Source organism: Zonotrichia albicollis, chromosome 2, assembly GCF_047830755.1.
Source record: "Zonotrichia albicollis isolate bZonAlb1 chromosome 2, bZonAlb1.hap1, whole genome shotgun sequence".
NCBI lineage: Eukaryota > Metazoa > Chordata > Aves > Passeriformes > Passerellidae > Zonotrichia > Zonotrichia albicollis.
The window spans coordinates 23,197,306-23,215,687 of record NC_133820.1 but is presented as its reverse complement, the minus strand read 5'-3'; the positions used below and the strand labels follow the sequence as shown (position 1 = coordinate 23,215,687).

At 37.1% G+C, this 18,382-nt stretch overlaps 1 protein-coding gene across 10 annotated transcripts in view; it reads left to right on the top strand.

Moving 5' to 3' along the window:
- IL1RAPL1 (interleukin 1 receptor accessory protein like 1) overlaps positions 1-18,382 on the top strand; it is a 693,884-nt gene that overhangs the window by 650,127 nt on the left and 25,375 nt on the right. For all 10 annotated transcript variants that reach the window (XM_026791809.2, XM_074534583.1, XM_026791808.2 and 7 more), the window contains 2 exons: positions 5,900-6,032; positions 8,038-8,183. In XM_026791809.2, coding sequence (XP_026647610.2) covers positions 5,900-6,032; positions 8,038-8,183 — 279 coding nt within the window. The remainder of the gene's footprint in view (positions 1-5,899; positions 6,033-8,037; positions 8,184-18,382) is intronic.

The following is an 18,382-nucleotide window of genomic DNA, read 5'->3' as shown; positions in this document are numbered from 1 at the left end:
AATTAAAAAAATCAACAACAAAAAACCAAACAGAAACTGAAAGAAGGGATTTGTTTAACATCTTCCCTAAACGGTGATATTTACTAATTCTGTAGAAGTTAAAAAACTACAATCTCTGGTCTTGTTGAAAACCTTCTCCTGATGTTTTTTTTATTGTGGAGTTTACACCATTGTGGCCTGAAGGACATATTCAAAACGTTATTTAGATTCCAATGTAATCAAAATTCCACTCTGCAGCACAGCAAAATATGGACAGGCCTATTAATGAAGAAATATATCTGTGTAATTACACTCAGCACTTTGTATGATGCTTGCATGATAAAACTTAGTGAATGATTATGTCCAACCCTCTCAAACTTACATACACTGAATTCAAAATAGACAGCATTTGTACATTGTATCTTCACAACTCTATGGAGGCAAAACCTGGCTTGCCAAAAACACAAAGAAATTACTACTCAGTGCTGAGATTAGAATATTGCAATTCCCAGGTTACAGTTATGTTTCAGAAAATAATATTTGGTTTTGCTTGCTTTTGTTTTGGTTGGTTGGTTGTTTAATTTTCCCTAACTCACAATGGGAAACATGCAGCAGGACATTTACATTATGTTAAGGGAGCACAAGATATCAAGATGCAAGAATGGAAACTGGAGGGCACACAGCAATAGAGGGTGCTTTGTGCATGCAAGGAAGGAACCCAAAAGAATCTCTGCAGTTCACCCTCTTCTAAGAGGATCCTTACTGATCAAGGGTAGATGATCATTTGATCAAGTCACACAGCTGAAAACTATATGGTACCTATGGTACCTCTTTTTTCTTTTGTTTTTTTTTTTTTCTTAATCACATTTGCATGAAGGCTTTCAAATACTGTTGAATTGTTTTAGGACACAAGACTTATCTGAAAATGAGAGCAGCTTCTACTTACGTGCCTGCTGGCCTTGTCAGATGACATTGGCAAAACAAGTGGGTCATTGACTTGTTTCTGTCAGTGCTGATCTGTCACACCTGGGAAGTTACCAGCTTTCACAGCCCTCCACTTGGAAGACTGATAATTTGGTAGTATTTTTTTCCTCAAATATGAATGGAAATAGTAGTATTTAATTCCTGTGTGCAAGATTTTGATGGCATCTGTCTTGGCCTTTTACAATTTCATTTTGAGAAGTTAACATTTCAAATAAATGGCATACTTGTAAGTGTGTAGGTATTGCCTAGACATTTCCTGTATATAAGTTGTACAAATGCTTTACATTGTACAGTAAAAGAAAGTCCCACATTTCAGTGCACTTAACATTTTCAGTCTTTTGGCCCTCAATATTACTGGACGTTGAACATGGCTCTCAAACACTTCTATAATATGTTTTTGAGAAATCTTCTAAAAGGAGGTTGCAGAGAATTTTTTATTATTACAGTTGCTGCCAACAAAACAATAGTTGCCCTTCGCTGTGGAATCTGTCAAATCAAAGGAGAGGAAGGTGCTGTCCTGCTCTATGGTAACTTGTGTGAGCAGCAGTGTGAGCGGAATCTCAGCTGACCACACAAGATGGCATTTCAGCAATCACAAAACATTCACTATTTTCTAATTACAGCTAGCCCGTTCTTAGCAGGCTGATGTTTTTAATGAGAAGTTATTCACTAGGAATTTCCTTTTTTTTTTTTTTTAATAATGTTTGGAAGTGAGACAGTGCCCTCTGCTGGGCACAGGCTGTCCAGCAGTACTTTGCCTAGAGCCCCAAATGTTGATAATTTGTGAAAATGAACACAAAATATGTATTGTTCTGCTCGAGATATTTGCTGGTTTCAAGGAAAAACACCTTTTTGTGGTCTCTTCTTGCATTCTGCTCTACTTGGAAGCTTACTGTGCAACAAAAACGAGTCTGAGTTTGGATGACAAAGAGCTTTTTACTAATTAAATTTGAACCCAGTTGGCTTGAACTAAGTGTGATTTTATCACAGGGAGCAGCAGGAGCATGTAGTGCTATACATTCAAATTTTTACAAAAATAAACTCAATACTGTAAGAGCATATTGATCAGAAAAAGTTCCTGTTTTTCTGTGTAGAGAAAAACACAGTTGAATTTACTTCTTATGTGTTCTCTTGCATGTCTTTGGTGCATTATTTCACAGATTTAAAAATTTATAATTATACTGAGAAGTCAAAAGTGTTATTTTTCTCTTTAGGCTTTCTTTAAGTTGTTTTGCTTTTCTGTTTGTTGTTTTGAGGGGATGCCAATAAAATTAGCAACACTGTAAGTTTCACTTAATAATTCTATTCTGATGCCTTTGGATTTTTCCAGGGTCCATTAAAAAATACGAAGCAAAACAAAAAAACACCACAAAAAAACCAAAACAAAGCATTTAACTCAGGATATAACTTGAATTTACATCTTACAGCAAAGGGGACAGAAATAGATGAATTTCCCTAGTAATTTAATTGAAAACATTTAGTAAATTTCAAACGTGAAATTAAAATCCTTCAAAAACAGTCTAGGAAACTGTAGTAATCCAGCATTTACAGAAAAGTTTAAAGTCATGGCATAGAAAGCATTATATATCCTTTCATGAAACTTGTATGACTTTCAGATCTCTCCTCTCTCCTCTCCTTTTCTCAGTGCAGTAAAGACATAGAGAGAAATAGTTGCCTAAGGTTAACTGCGAGGGATTTCTATTAATTGATTGACAGGTTTTTTTATACCTTAGCTTAAAGATGAAGCAAAGCAGCTCTTGTATTTATTATATGTTTCATGTTTCTACAAATCTGCAGACTTTTAAAAGCAGGATGTCCATGTAGAGCAGCTGCTTGGTGCCACAATAGAGATTGTGTCTGCTCACTTCAAAGCTGAATTTTGAGGGAAAAACACAGCCCCTCCTACAGCATTCAATCACTTTCATGGTGGCAGCTCTGAGTATAAATCAAGATGTGGTCCCAAAATACTGTGTCCATTCCTAGCATGGCCCTGCAGTCAGGTTTTATTTACATGTGCCTGCAGCTGGAAGCCTCTTTGCTTCTCCAAGGGAGCTCCATGCCCTCTGCCCAGAGCTGTGAGTCCTGGATAACAGACCCCCTTATTAATGGTCACAGTTGGTCATTAGCTGGTCACTGAATCTTCCTTGATGGCCAGCTAATGAACATCCCACTGGTTTATTGTGAAGGTTGGTCAAGATAGACAGAACAGGTAATTTATAGCTGAAGCCCCAGCATGATAATGGCCTTCCCTGAGTGCCTGCAATGAACACAATGCTGCTAAGTGGCATTGCATTCTTCCTAATTTATTTCTCCCTTGCAACTATTTCACGTTGAATGGAGACCAGATTCTACACTCAAAGATATGTTTGCATGTTTTATTTGGGGAGAAAATTTCTTTAAGAATTTTATACAGAAAACAACCTTAATCTTAAAAACTCTCTGGTTTTGTTAAGTTTTGCCCTTATCATAAGATGTTTATTTAAAAAAAACAAATCTATGGTCATAACATTCTTCTATAAAAGGCTCAGAAGCCCAGCCAGAACAAAAATCATCTTTCAGGGGTACCTGTTAGCTGCAGGAGCCTGGAGAGCTTTGATGGTTCTGCACCTGTGGTGTGTAATCTCTGTGAATCGTGGATAAATTGGCCAGAAGTTACAGCCTCTCTAACTGTGATCTTGCCAGCCCTTAAAAGCTATAAAGTTTCAACCAAGCCTTGGCTTGGTAGGAAAGCCCTGGAAAAAGCCCAAGAAGTGGCAGTGATGCATTAAGTAGCACTCTGAGTCTGGTGGATAATGCCATAGGGTTTGTCCAATTATCACAGAAACCTTCTTTGGCTTTACATGTGCAGGTACCTTCTCCCATTTCAAGACTGCACGGATTCCACTGTGGCCAAGACTTTCATAATTCTTTAAGGTTTTATATTTTCATTTTCACAGGTTCAAGCATCATAATTATGATGCAAAGCCACAACAAAAGCAAACTTCAAAACCAAACGACCCCACATTCCACTTGGTATATATCTTCAATGCAACTGTTATAAGAAAACAGGTTTGCATGGCAAGGAACCAAAAAATTCATCTTGTTCCACTACAGATTTTCATGCACTTGACCCACAATATGTCCTCATGCTCATCTCATTCCCTCCAAATGGCTTCAAGATCCCAAAAATCTTTCTCCCGGTGGCTCCAAATTGCACTTCTTGAGCCATGAAGAGATTGAGAAATTGAGTTTCCAGGGAGGTGTCCTGACCATGGCTCCCTGGGGTTTGAAAACAGGAGCTATGCTTGTCTTTAGAAAGAGAGGTTTTGCCTTCTCTCAAGAGACTCATCTTATATTTGGCAGCTTTGTTCTAGAATAAGTGAGATTATTAAAATTTCTCATTATTCAGAGATTCCATTTCATACTTTTTGATTCTGAAGGAGACTCTTCTCTCCATGCTAGTTTCAAGTACTGGAATACTCCTGTCTTCTTAGCAAGCATTGCTTGCAAAAGGTATGGTAGCAACCAAACCTGAAATGAGTAAAAAAAAAATGAGATCCTAAAGTTCCAAAACGCATTGTGAGAGTAGCACAAATGGTATTTGCCTTGATGTTGTACATTTGGAACAAAAACATTTGATTCTGTACCTTTCGTGCCATGGATGCGAGAGTTCAAGCCAGTCATAAGACATTTATTGTTTTAGAAATGTTTATTTATTAGTCATTTATAAGACATTTATTTAATAATTACTTGTCTTGTTACACAGAATCCTGCATTTGTTTTCATGCTAAAAAGTAAATATGAAATTCAAATATTAATGTTGTATGTTTGCGAAAGTCCAGGTCCTGACCCAGAACAGGGTATTTTTGAGGAAATTAATTGAACCCAGATGGGCTTATGGCATCTTGGTACAGATGTAGTAGTGGTAAAAACACTTTTTTCTTATTTTTTGTCCAGGAGCTGTGGTCTGTGTTAGCTTTAAAGTCCAAAAATTAAAAACTGAAAGTGTCAATAAAATGTTAATTTGGTCTTAGCAGTAATATAAACTCCATGGAAATATTCTCTTCATGAGGGGAAGAGACCTCTTCTTAAATCCCAACATTTCCTTAAGTTACTGTGCAATTATCCCCTAAAGGAATGTGTGTGGCAGTTTAGAAGAGTTGCTGCATGTTGAGACAAATCTCTTTACAGCAGCCAATGGGAGATCTTCAGCTGTGTCTGTCCTCTTGCTTTATCAAGTCTTGCCAACACACAAAAAGTGTGCATATTGCCATTTTACCTGCATGTGCTCCAGGTAAAGCCCAAAGCCAAGTGGTACAAACAGTGTAAGGTTCTGTATGAAAATAAACAAAGTGAAGACATATTAATTTTTTAAATCCTCATTATAATGATTAAATAAGTATACTCTGCATATATATGAAATTTATGCTCCCCGCTGCATGCTCTGCTAATACTTCTTCCCATTCTAATGGCTTATAATGTTCAGAATTAGTTCACAGTAGCTTTTTTCAAACTTTCCTGCTAAAGTATAGCAATGAGCACACATACTTCTACCAGAAACCCCTTGGGAATGGAACTCGACAGGAATATACCAGCCTCTTTGCAGAAACCATTGCAAGGCTGAACTAACACAGATGTAATTGCACGTCTATTTTACCTAACTTTTATCTTTTTCATAAAAAAAAATTAGTTAACTCCTTTTTAAAAGACGTAATCTCTGATATCCTTACCAAACAGAAAATGTATTGAAAAAAATTAATCCTGTTTTTACATATAATTTAATTTCATTTTTATTGCATTTATTTTCAGAAAATGTATTGTGTCAAGAGAAGCAGATAGTCTTGGAAACTTTCAACAGCAGCTGGAAATTGAGGAGCCCTCTGAATATTATGTTTTTTTAAAAGCAACTGATTTTAAGTTTTGATATAAACATATTTTCTTACATTTTTTGCAACAGGTGGTGCTGCTAATCTAACCTGCAGAGCTTTCTTTGGATACAGTGGAGATGTCAGTCCTTTAATCTACTGGATGAAAGGGGAGAAGTTTATTGAAGATTTGGATGATAATCGAGTCTGGGAAAGTGACATTAGGTAAAAGAAAAAGGTTTTTTCCTTTTTTTCTCTATACTTTTTTATAGTTAATGTTATACTTTTAATCACAGACTAACCAAGGAGAATATTGGGTCTGATGCTTTTTTCTTTTTTGCAACATCATCCATTTGCTTTTTGACTTCACCCGTAGAGAACAGAAAAATGCCCTCCTCAGCCAAATCTGATGTTAGAGACTTGCAAAAGCAGAATAGCTACCCAAAAAGAGCTATAATGTTTACCAGGTGGAATTTACCTTTTTCAAAATGTGTGCTAGAATTTACCTTTTTCAAAATGTGGCAATCTACAAAAACGCAAGGACACTTAGTAAGATGAAATAAAGAAAAATTAATATCTTCAGAAAATCGTCTTAAAAAGTATTTTCAAACATTAAACCTTAAATAAATGGTGAAGTTTGACTTCCCTTTTGGAATGTTTTGATTTCTTCTTTAAAAAAACCTGAGTTTCCGGGGATGTTATCCGGCTTATGAGAGCCAAACATCCTGTTATGTGGGCTGCTTATATCTGCTGAAATACTTGTTTTGGAGAGGATCTGGTAATTCATGCCATATACTTCTACTGCTCCTAAAAGTGCTGGCCCATTTAGAAATTAAGGACAAATGTGCATTCGTATTGAGAATTACATGCTTGACATAGCATACTAAATCCTATCCAATATGAAATATCTGCTTGGATCTGAAGAGATTCCTTATTCATCTATAACTCTGTATGTGTGAATATCACTGTTTCTATGTATCACAGAAATTAAAACTCGGAAATTCAGGCAAATCTCAGTGTGCATGTCATGGTTTAACCTCAGCCAGCAAGTTCCTCACAGCCACTGACTCACTCCCCTGATAACCCCCTCAGGTGGGGAGAAGCACCAGAATAGAACTTGTGGGTTGAGATAAAAATAGTTTAATAATCAAGACAAAATAAGATATTATAATTGCAGCTATAATATTAATTATAATAGTAAACATATATTAATAATAATTGTAATGAAAATGAGACATACAGGAATAGAACCCAAGAAAAAGAAATTATGTACAATATAGTCACAATTAGAAAAATCAAGTAGACCTCAGTGACCTTCAAGGTCATGATCCCCAGACATAGGCAAGATGTATTTTATCCCAGAGTACTTCAAGTTTATTCTACAAAAGTCAAGATCAATACATTAAATGGCTTGTGACAATAAGTTCAGCTATATTTTGTTTTTAAAACTTTCCCAAGTCCTTCATCCAGTGACTTGGCTAGCTGATGACTGACAAAAAAGTGACAATAAACCTGTTACAACTCTCTTGTTTTGTGGAGGGAGGAGTAGAAAAGCTCATTTTCATTTCATTTGTCAGGTCTGCAATCATTTGTCATTTCCTTTCCTGAGTTCATGAAACCACTGATGGTCTTGTTAAGAGGGAAAGAAAATAATGGGAAGACAGGTGGAGTCTTACATAGAAAGCTTTTTATTTATAATCTCTATGAGCTAGCAGCACCTGGTGTACCAGTTCTTCCTACTGTTTGATAAAACATTATAAAATTTTGTCATCTCTTCCAGAAATTATCTTTCCAACCATGGCATGAACACATTGTTCCTGAGTGGCATGTTGAAATGCCTCAGAAAAAGGACAAATATTGTGTTTGGCCCAGACTCCTGGTGTAGGTCTAAAAGCCCAGAATAACTGTTTTCAGTTTTCTCCCTTCTACCATTCCAAGACTTCATGGATCAGTCTCCATCAAAGTGTGCAATGATATATTATCCATGTGCATATCATTCTTCTTTAAAAAGACAATGAGCTGCAGCTCTCATTAACATTTACAAAGCCAAACCTCCTCATTAGGAGTGAGGAAGAAAAGGGCATGATATAATTAAATTAAGATTGCATCAAACCATAACCAAATTTGAAGCCAGAGAGTTGTGAGTTATAAGTAGCATTGTTATGTCATGATTATCTAATGCTTCACTGTGGTACAAGCAGAACAGCAGCAATGGTTGTTTTTTCCTCAGGGTTCTCAAGGAACATCTCGGGGAACAGGAGGTTTCCATCTCATTGATTCTTGACTCAGTTGAAGAGGCAGACCTGGGAAATTATTCCTGCTACGTCGAGAATGGGAACGGACGCCGCCATGCCAGTATTCTTCTACACAAAAGGGGTAAATATGCAGCTTTTCTCCATAAAGGGTAAAGTGTAGGGGTGGTCAGTTTGTAGAGATTCCCTCTGATGCAAGCTTGAATTTTAGCTCCCTAAGAATTAATAGTCAATGGTTATTTTTCCCGAAGGAATTTGTACAACTTGCAAAATAAAAGAGGAAGGATGTTGTTAATAATGGCTGTAATTGGAAAAAAAATACAATAATCCCTTTTAACTAGATCTCTATAAAAAATTCAAATAATAATTCATTCACTTTAAAATTTATGAAGGCTCATGAGAGAAAGAATAGTAGGAAACCACAGGTGATACAACTGTAGTACTTTTCTGTAAGAAAAAGAAATTAAATTTTAGGAAAACCAAATAAAACCACCTTCTACATCTCTCAGAAATGCCACCTAAACCCCAAGCCAGGGGGGTTCCTGCATAGCCTGACATGGACATTTTCCTTCCAACACTTTTGTTTTACATCAACATTTCTGAAGTGAAACATCATGACAGAAGCTCCTAAGAACCCCCCTGTTTCCCCTCACCACTCACATCCCATGATCCCAGCCTGCCTAATGGGATCTCCCACCGAGATAATTACAGGGAGATGGAAAATCTCCTGCAAATCAAAGCTCCCAGACACATTTTGTCCACTTTACCTCCCAGAGGGGGCTCCACATCCCTGGGACTGACACTCCCTACTCTCATGAAGCTTCCTGTTGACTTCAGAAAGCAGAGAATAAGCAGGAGCAGTGTCGGCATTTTGCTGACATTCCTGTGCTTTTTTTAGATTGTTTTTAAAAGTGAGGAAACCAGGATCTTACTGTCGTGCTGAAGTACTTCTGGCATCTCAGTTTATATCAAAGCAGTGGTAGCTTCCCTAAATTTAGTTTTGTAGTATGCAAAGTCTGTCTAAGCTTATACAGAAACCATAAATCAAGAGAGTGTACCCAATTTATTTAAAAGTATTGTTGGGTACCTCCAATTGCTTGAATAGAACTTCATTTGTCGCCATCTTTCTAAACTGTTCTCTTGCTTCTTAAAAAGATGCAGATGTGAATTACCAGATGTTCAGCTTAGCCTGGCATTTGTCATATTTTCTTGAATTTTCTGAGATGAGGAATTAACTTCTTAAGTAGTTGAACCTCAACAATATACCAGCTAGTAGTCATATACTCTGGTTCAGAGGCATTTGAACCCAGAGCAAGAACTTAACCCAAAAAACACTGAAATCCAACAACTTGCTCTAAGCAATCAAATTACTTGATGGAATACTGAAAATAAAAAAATTGAAAGCTCACATTACTTTAAAAGCAATACTTATTTAACTGACACCTATTAAGTCACATGCTGATACTTAGTCCTTATTTACTCTTCCATACAAGCAGTAGCTCCAAGACTGAAAACATGTAAGTCTTCTCTGTTCTGTGACAACCAGATCTCTAATTTAACTTTGTGCATGCATGAATTTTGCAAGAATCTACTTTCCTTGCTCCCTTTCTTAGAGAACTAAGTCAGACATACTAAAGTATGTGGCCTCATGATAACATGCTTAAGAGGAAGTAATCTCAATATTTAATTGCCCTTATAAATAGTAAAAGGACAAAAATAGCAGAAAAACTCCCAAAAATATTTTTTTTCCTCTTTAAGTAAGGCTGAATCTGAAATAGATCAGGAAGCAAAATCTGTTTTGCCCTCGAAAGACAAGAGGTGCCAGATACAAGCCCTCTACACATTTTGCATGTTGACAAGCGTTTCAGTGAAATGATAAATTAAGCATGGCAGATAAAAATTTGAGCAAGTCTCTCAGGTCTCCTAGGAAGAGGAGGTTTGCACTGCTTTCTTAGTCTCCTGTACATCACCATGACAACCTTTCAGTTTAGGTTTCCTTGTTTAGATCCATATTTAGCCTCTGCTAGGAATGAGTTAGCTGTTTATTAATTTCTGATTTTTTGGCTGACTTAGACCAATTGGGACCTAACGATTAGGTAAACTTGCTTCCTGAACACCAAGATATTTGCAGATGTAGTAGTTTTGGCTGGTTTTCTAGCTAGTTATCCTTTTTTCCAGCAATATAAGAGTACAAAAATGATGAATCTGGAATGTTCATTGCATACCTGAGAAAGAAATTATAATCTTTCTTCAACTTCCTGTGTGGAGCATTATCACCAGGATCAGAAGGGATAGCAAAGCAGAAAACTCTGCTGCTGAACAGAGAGTTCCTGAGAAAAGAGCTATTTAGGGCTAAATGCTGCAGTGGGTATTCAGGTACAAAGTTTAAGCCTTTCTAACACCCTTGCAACTGCTGCTTCACCCTGGTCAGTGGAGCCTCTGTACACGTAAAAGTCCAGGTGGAGATTTTAGACATACCTACACTTAGGCCCTGAAAGCATAAGAAGCCGACAGTCTAAATCACCAGAAAAAAACCTGGATACATCTTCCTTCATATTCCCCCTGGTCAGCCCCACAGGGACGCACTCTCACCTCACAGAAACCCTGAGCAGGCTCCACCAGAGGCTGGTCCTGGCCCAAACCAGAGCCTGGCACATTCCCCAGGGACAAGGGGCTGCTGCTCTTCCCCTGATGTGGCACTGGAATGGGAAGCCAGGGCCTCTCCTGCCCATGAGCTCATTTCAGGAGAGGAGCAGAGCTCAGTGCCCCTGGATTCCACCACAACCTGTGCAGGAAAAGTGAACCCAATTTCAGCATCCAGCACTGGGAAAAGCTGGGGGCCTGGTACCTCCCTCTGGTGCAAACACCAGTGCTCTGGGTCTCAGGGAGCCCAGCTCTCATTTTCTCCTGAACTACTGCTACTTTTTGACATCAGTGGAGATACCCTATGATCTATGTTTTTCTGCTGCCAGCTAACAATTTTTAGAGTCCTTAATTTTCTCAGATACTCTGCAAAAGGAGCATTTAACTCAAAGCTAAAGGCAGTAGAGTATTTTAAGTATGACAATGACAATGCTGTTTCCTTTCTCTCATTCATTCCAACAAAATTTGTAAAAAATAGGAAAAATCAATCAGAACCCAAAAGATATAACTTTCATCCCTTTCTGCACCTTCTGACCAAATCCCTGTCACTCTTACAATAATCAAGTTATTTTCTCTTTTATGTAGGGAAAAAAACAACCTACTTGTTATAATCTAAGGTTGATTTTGTTACTTACTGGTGGTAGGTGGCATTGATCATCCAGAGCAATTACAGCAATTAATCTTCAGCTAGGTAGAGGAACCTTCTAGAAATCAATTTTGAGAGTGGTACTGACAGCAGCTAAGCAGAAATTTATTAATGACGGACCAGACTGCAGATGACCATCTGCAGACGGGTGGATCACAGATTACAAGTCCATTTTTTCATAAGTTTTTTAATTAAAGAAGAAAAACTTATAGTCTATCAATATAGTAGATTAAAATTCAATGCATAAGGAAAAAGAATACTTTTCTGCAATGTTATGTGTTGACAAGTATGACTTTCATGCAAGATCAAAGTCTCCATATTTTTATCATAGGCTGTGTTGTAAATACAGTTTATTATCTAATTATGTGATTATTTTTTTGAAAGTCCTCTCTGTATGTCTTCAAGTAGAACTCTACAGCAAAAATAATCTCAAATTCTATCTTGGCATTATTCTTTAAGTAGTATGGATATTATTTTAAAGGCTTAATAATATTACTGGCATTTTTCCTGGGACAGACACCAGAACTAAGGTAACATGCTTTCATGCATTTTTAAAAGTATCTACTTCCCTTTCTTCCCATTGTCATCAACACAGCATTATCATCTAATTTCCTACCCTTACCTCTTTTATAGTTTCAGTTTGTTTTTCTCTGTCATAGGTGTTCTCAGTGGGCATATATGAATCTTGTTGACTGTAAGTTAATGAGGGGTAGTAAAAACAAGTTTGGGGTTTTTTCCTGTCAAGAAAAATAAATATTTTCACTGAAATATATTGTTTAGAGAAAGAGTATGTTTAAATTGCCCATGAAAATATATGTTTGAAAAATATGCAAGGTAATATTTCCTGGATGGAATGCATCTTGAGGAATACTACCTTTTTTTAAACTCGTCATTTCTTAATTCATAAACACTATATTAATATTTCCTGTACAATGTAGTAGAAAATTTTGAATAGAAAGTAATTCCAAATTATCTTCATATGGTTATTAATGATAACAGAATGGCTGACAAGCACCTTAAATTGCATTCATTCACATAATAGAGAATATCTGGTTTATTACTTACAGACTTGAATGTGTTATATGCATTTTCAGTCAGTTAGACACAATTTCACACAGTGGTAGTGATGAGTGACAATTAAGACTTAAAAGAGAAAAGAAACTAGTTCTTTTCTAACCTCTGCAAAGAAACCCCAGGTGTTATATCTCCTTTCACCAAAAAGCTTCACAATGCTTCTGAAATTTCTGAAAGGAAACTCATCATATGAAATATGAGAACAATGAGTTATATTTCAGCTTCTGCTAGCTGGACCTGAGTATTTGTTCACTGCAGTGAATCTCTGAGTCTCAGTGGAAGCTTAACTGGAAGAACTCCAATCCACTTGGTCAGTTCCGACCTTACATGAGTCTATCTTCCACTGCATAAAGTATTCAGTTTTTATTCTGCACTGCAGGAAAGGCTTTTCCAAGACCTTCATCAGGTTTTAGAACTGGAATTGAAATTGGATTGGACGGAAATTGATTTTTCATTCACCTATGGCCACTGAAGAAGCCTTCACGTTGTCACTGTGCTCAGCAGTGCAAATGTTCATTCTCCCAAGAGGTTCAGGACACAGGCCCAAAGGTCAAATATCAGCTCCCTTCTTGTCCCAAACCTAACTAAATGTGACTGTCCTTTCACACTCCACCTCATCTAAAATCAGTCAAGGAATAGAATACTAAAGACCTTTGCCTGAAAGTAACTCTTCATAAGACCATTCTTTTAATCAGTCAGGTTTTTCTCATCCTTTAGAAAATTGGACTAAGAGAACTCCAGTAAAACAGTTTGTAAGATTACTCAGCATATGCCTACGTGTAACTTTCATCTCAAAATTCTTCATGCTGACAATGTGTCAAACAAGTTGGTTTGTTTAACAGATTACTTTTTAAAACAACTTTTGTACTACTTTTGTCATAGTGCTTCCTTTTATGTAATGTCTAAGTGCAAGTCTAACCTTGAATGGCAAGGATGAAAATATTTTCAAATAAAATGTCACAAATTTTCTCACATAATCCATGCATAGCTAAATTATTCTTTACTGTTATCCTCAGAAAAAAAAAAAAGCAAACAGTATGTTTTATGATCTTACATCCTTGGAACTCAGTACTCAATTTTTTCCCCACATTTTTAGCACTCCTCGGTGCCTCTTACATTCATTTCTTTCAGAAATTCTTAGTGGAGTAATAGTGTGGGCTTGTGTGATTTCTGTAGTACAATTAACAAATAGAAGTGTCTTGGTTTAGGGTAAATTTTGGAGAAAATTTTCAAAGGGGTTCTTTTAGAAAGCAAATTTAATCAGCCCCTCCTCCAACTGATTCAGGAAAAGATTTCTTTGGAGAGAAGTGGAAAAAAATGTTTATTTAACAGGCAAAATATTCACTAGAACAAAAAATGAAAATTAAACAATAAAACAATGAACAACATCAAACAATAAAATTTCTTGTCACCCGGAAGAGATGACAAACTCACCAAGTCCCTCTGTGGGCTGTAGCTTGGCTCTCCCAGTCTCTTGTCAGTCCTTCCAGTGCTGGAAATGCCACGGCCCAGGCCAGGCTCTGGTGGCCAGAGGTGTGAGCTCCTGGTGCTCTTCTGGGCTTTTAGTCTAGAGAAGGTTTGAACAATTCTAAGAAAAAGAAAAACCACAGTCAAGGGAAGATCTCTACCTTAGCTAGCTAAAAATTAACTAAAAGCAAAGGAGAGCTCTGTCCCGCTGTCTGTCTGTGTGGGAGACAACACAGCCCAGGAGAAGGATGCAGTGTCTGATAACAAACTCAGCACTTCTTATCTCCCTTCTTTTGCTCTTGGAACTAGTCTTAAGGGTGCAAAACTTATTTTTAGGCTAAACAGATGAATGGGGATGCGATCATCGTAAAAGATCTCCTAATGAGGAAAATTTCAGGTCATACACAATTCATTAATTTGGGGAAGATAACCAAAGATTACTGCAGCTCCACACTATGACACTTTTCCCCTTCAATCTGTACCATAAAGTGCCTTTAAAATGCATTTTTATATATTTAAATGTAGTAAGCTTCAGTAACACTGCAGCATTCATATTTTCCCAACCTTGTCCTCTTTTGAGCTAACATACTGTTGGGATAGTAAGAATCAGTAAGAATATATTTCTATTATAATAATTTACAACCTCTCTTCTAATAACACTGGAAATCCATCAGCACCAAGGCTCAAATATGTTTTCTGCCCTACTAATGAATAGATTAACAAGATCCCTGTGTTGCATTTGCACACATACATGTTTATGTATATATAATCCCAAACATGACTAGTTCTTTTTCATAAGGGAATTAGGAATATATATTATTTATTGTTATAAAAAATAAAGAAAGAAAATGAGGTCCCAATAGTTCTAATGAATAAAATGAAATTACTGCACTGAAAACCATATTGAAAAGCATAACTAAATTCAGCCAGCTTCAGTCAGTTCTGCAGACATACACAGGCATGGGTGGCCCATGCTGGCAGAAAGCATATACTTTGTGCTAAGAAATTATTTCATAATCAAGGTAATAAGTAGCTCAAATCTGCTTCTATTGCAATCAGAAGTACTATTGTCCTACAGAATCAATCAGTAATTATTCATAACAGTATCCATGTAGGATATCCATATAGGATATTCACACATACCCATCTAGGTACCTTTAGCACAACCAGATTTCTTTCTTTTTGCATTTTGAAACAAGCAAACAAAAGTCCTAAAAAGTAGAGAATATATTTTATACATACATGTATTGGATATATGTATGCTGTATAAAGCTGTGGTTCCACATACTATGGGAAGATTATTTGTTTTACAGCTATGCCATAACAAATACTGTACTAAGCAGGGAAAAAGGAAAGAAAGCAAACAAACAAACAAAAAAAAAAAAAAGAAGAAAAAAATACCTGCTTATTAATTTTAAAACTGTGAGTATGGGTTTCTTTGCTGCTAGCTTAAAGTCTGCCTACTGTTTATGGCTGATCTCTGAAATGAGACTCAGACAAGTGTTCCTGTGCTAGGCAGCTTTCTTCTTCCTTTAGAAGAAAGGCACCTCTTTGTAACCAAACCTGCATGTTACAACACTGCAGTCCATGCTCCCCTTCCAAATTATATTTATTATCTTTATGGTTCCTTTAATAATTGAAGTCTGTGAAAGTATACCCAAACAAACTGAGAACTGCCTCTAACCAAGCCCTATCTCTTTGTGAGTTAAATTATCCAAGACGCACAGAGAATGGAAATCAGTTTTGGCCACAAAGTTGCAAAGATTTATTTATGTGCTAACCTGAAGCTCTGTGAATAGTTCTGTTGACTTCAGAGGGATTACTTATAGTCCATGAAGTTGAGCAATCTGCGTAAGTGATTGCAAAATTGAAACCTTAGATAGACTGTAATTGGATTTTGAAAAAGGCTCAGAAACTGAATACACAGCTATAAATCACATGTGCTCAAAGTGTTATAAATCACAAAAAAAAGAATGTTTGAAATATAATTCTTTTTCTTAGCAGTTCAGCTGTATGAGGGCTAATTAGTGAATAAAATTAATTTTAAATTTTTACAGATCATTAAATGTAAAGCCCTGAAGCATGTCATATGAGTCAAAAGATATGAATCTTTGACAGAACACTTTTATTTACTTTCTTCTTACAACTTCAGTTATGATAAGTGAATTACTTGTATGACAGAGTGAAAGGAAGTTTATCAAATATTAGATCCAGGTGAAGATCAAATATATAACCTACAAATGTGTCCAACAATTAAGAAGGAAAAGGTATAAAATGAGTGCATTTATTACAAGCCATATATGCTTGATATTTGGGGAGGACAAGTGCTTTGTTTTAATTAGCTGTCTCTTTCACTCAGTTGCTTGGCCAAAGCCTCCTGATAAGGAAAAAAATTGTAGCTATTGGTCAAAATGCTTGTAACAAATCTTGTTTTAAATTGAAGCTATTTATTCAGAAACCAATCTACTACTGCTGCAGCAATCAATGTGTTTTCCTTGGAGTAGAGCTACTCCTGAGCTACTGGAAGACTCTTGTTAATTGCCTGTAACTAAATGATTGCTGTGCTTCTGGATGTAACTCTCTGGCACTTGCTCGTTTGTTGTGTTTAACAGGATGCCTGTCGCCCTAAGGGTTAGCCAAGTAATTTTCCATTACTATTTTCTATATTCAGTCTCAGCTCCTTAAGGAGAGACAGGTCTGTAATTGGAGCAACGCAACACTGGGGCTAACTAGATTTTAAAAGGTTTGCACTTCTCATATCTTGCTTCTGATGTGGAATTGTGAAGAAATGGAATCTTTTTAGTATGTAGCCTCTACAGAAATCTTGAATTTCAGCAGGAAAAACAGATCACACTTCAAAAGGAGTGTAATGCCTGCTGCAGCAACTGTGCTCAAATCATGCTGTAAAAGGCAGAATAAAGCAGCAGAAAAAAATGCTATTGTGAAGGTAGCCATGAGTTGCAACCTCGGTGCTACTCCTTACCTTGTCTTTAAAAGTCACTACATCATTGTTGAAACTGCTGATAGACACATCACCAACACCCTTGGCACCCACAGAGCATTTTTCAGGAGTAAGCTCTGCCAGGGAGGAGCCAGAGCACCTTCCTCAATTCAACTGGGAAAACCAAGGCACAGAAATGTGAAATGGCTTCAGTCACTTGAGGGGTCCACAGCAGAGGCAGGACCAAGCCTTCTGCTTCTTCCACCTTCAGTTCAGCTCAACACAGAGTAACACTGTTCCTAAAACCCCTGAGGCATCTCAGAGCCAGCCAGTGGCCTTTTAGGGCACAGTTCAGCATCCTGCAGAAAAACAAACTCAAGACCTGAAAACAATCAACCTGGTGTGACACTGTGCCTAGGCCAGACCCCCTGCCCTCCATGGTGCTGCATGAATGTGGCTGTCCCACTTCCAGCACTTCCCATTTCCAGCTCTTCCCACTTCCAGCACTTTGGGGCGAGCTCAGGCACCCCGTGGGCTGGGTGTAAGGATGCAGCAATCTGCTGGGCTGATCACTGCCCCTCGCTGCCTCTGAACCCTGACAAACTGCGCCCAAAACACAGAGTGAACATGTGCTGGTAGATGCTATCCAGCACAGAGGAAAGCACAAGCTGGCTCTGCTAGATCAATAGACCATGAAACTTCCTTTGCAAAAAAATCTGTTTAAGAAAGAGCCACTTTATGTGTACCATCACGATGGCGCAGCAGCAACACATGAAAAGGTAATTGCTTATATGTTTCAGGCTGACTAGAGAATTTTGTTGTTTGCTTTGATGGCCTAATTAAGGACACTTTCATGTGCTTTCAGACAGATTTTACTGAAGCAAACATAAAGGCATAATCTTTATGGGGAAGCATATAACTAAGGTGGACTCTGATGGCAAAAGTGATGCAGTGTATTAGTCTGATTTCATGCACAATGACAGAAAACAGATGAATACCTGCAGTTATTTCTTTCCATTTAATATAAAAATCATTAGTTGAGAAAAAACTTCTGTTTTCCAGTTGCAAAGTTTTTCTTTGCCTTTCTTCTTTGCCTGAGTCATAACAGCAGGCACATAAATAGAGTACTTTGTGCCTAGCAACCCGAAATATTAAAGCCTTTCTTCTAGTTACCATTGAACAGCTGCATCACCTGTATTACAAAATGATAAACAGGGTATAGTAAGCCAGTGCAGAGTAATTTCCATTTCCATTTATATTCTAAAATACTGCCTTACTTGTCTATGCAAACCATATTTTATCAAATGTTTTTAATAACATCTCCCTCTCTGGACCAGAAAAGTATTGGGAGTTTGAAATAACCATGCCAGTCTTAAAAATATCTAACACAAAAGAGTTTCCAGCACAGTTTTGGAACGAATGACATGGAATATAAATGCCTTTTTATTTTATTTTATTACACTTTTAGTGTCTTCTAGAGAGCAATGAAATCTTCTTACAGTTGCCTCATAATAATATAAAAAAGGTGTGTTGTTCTCAGTAGATGCTGTCA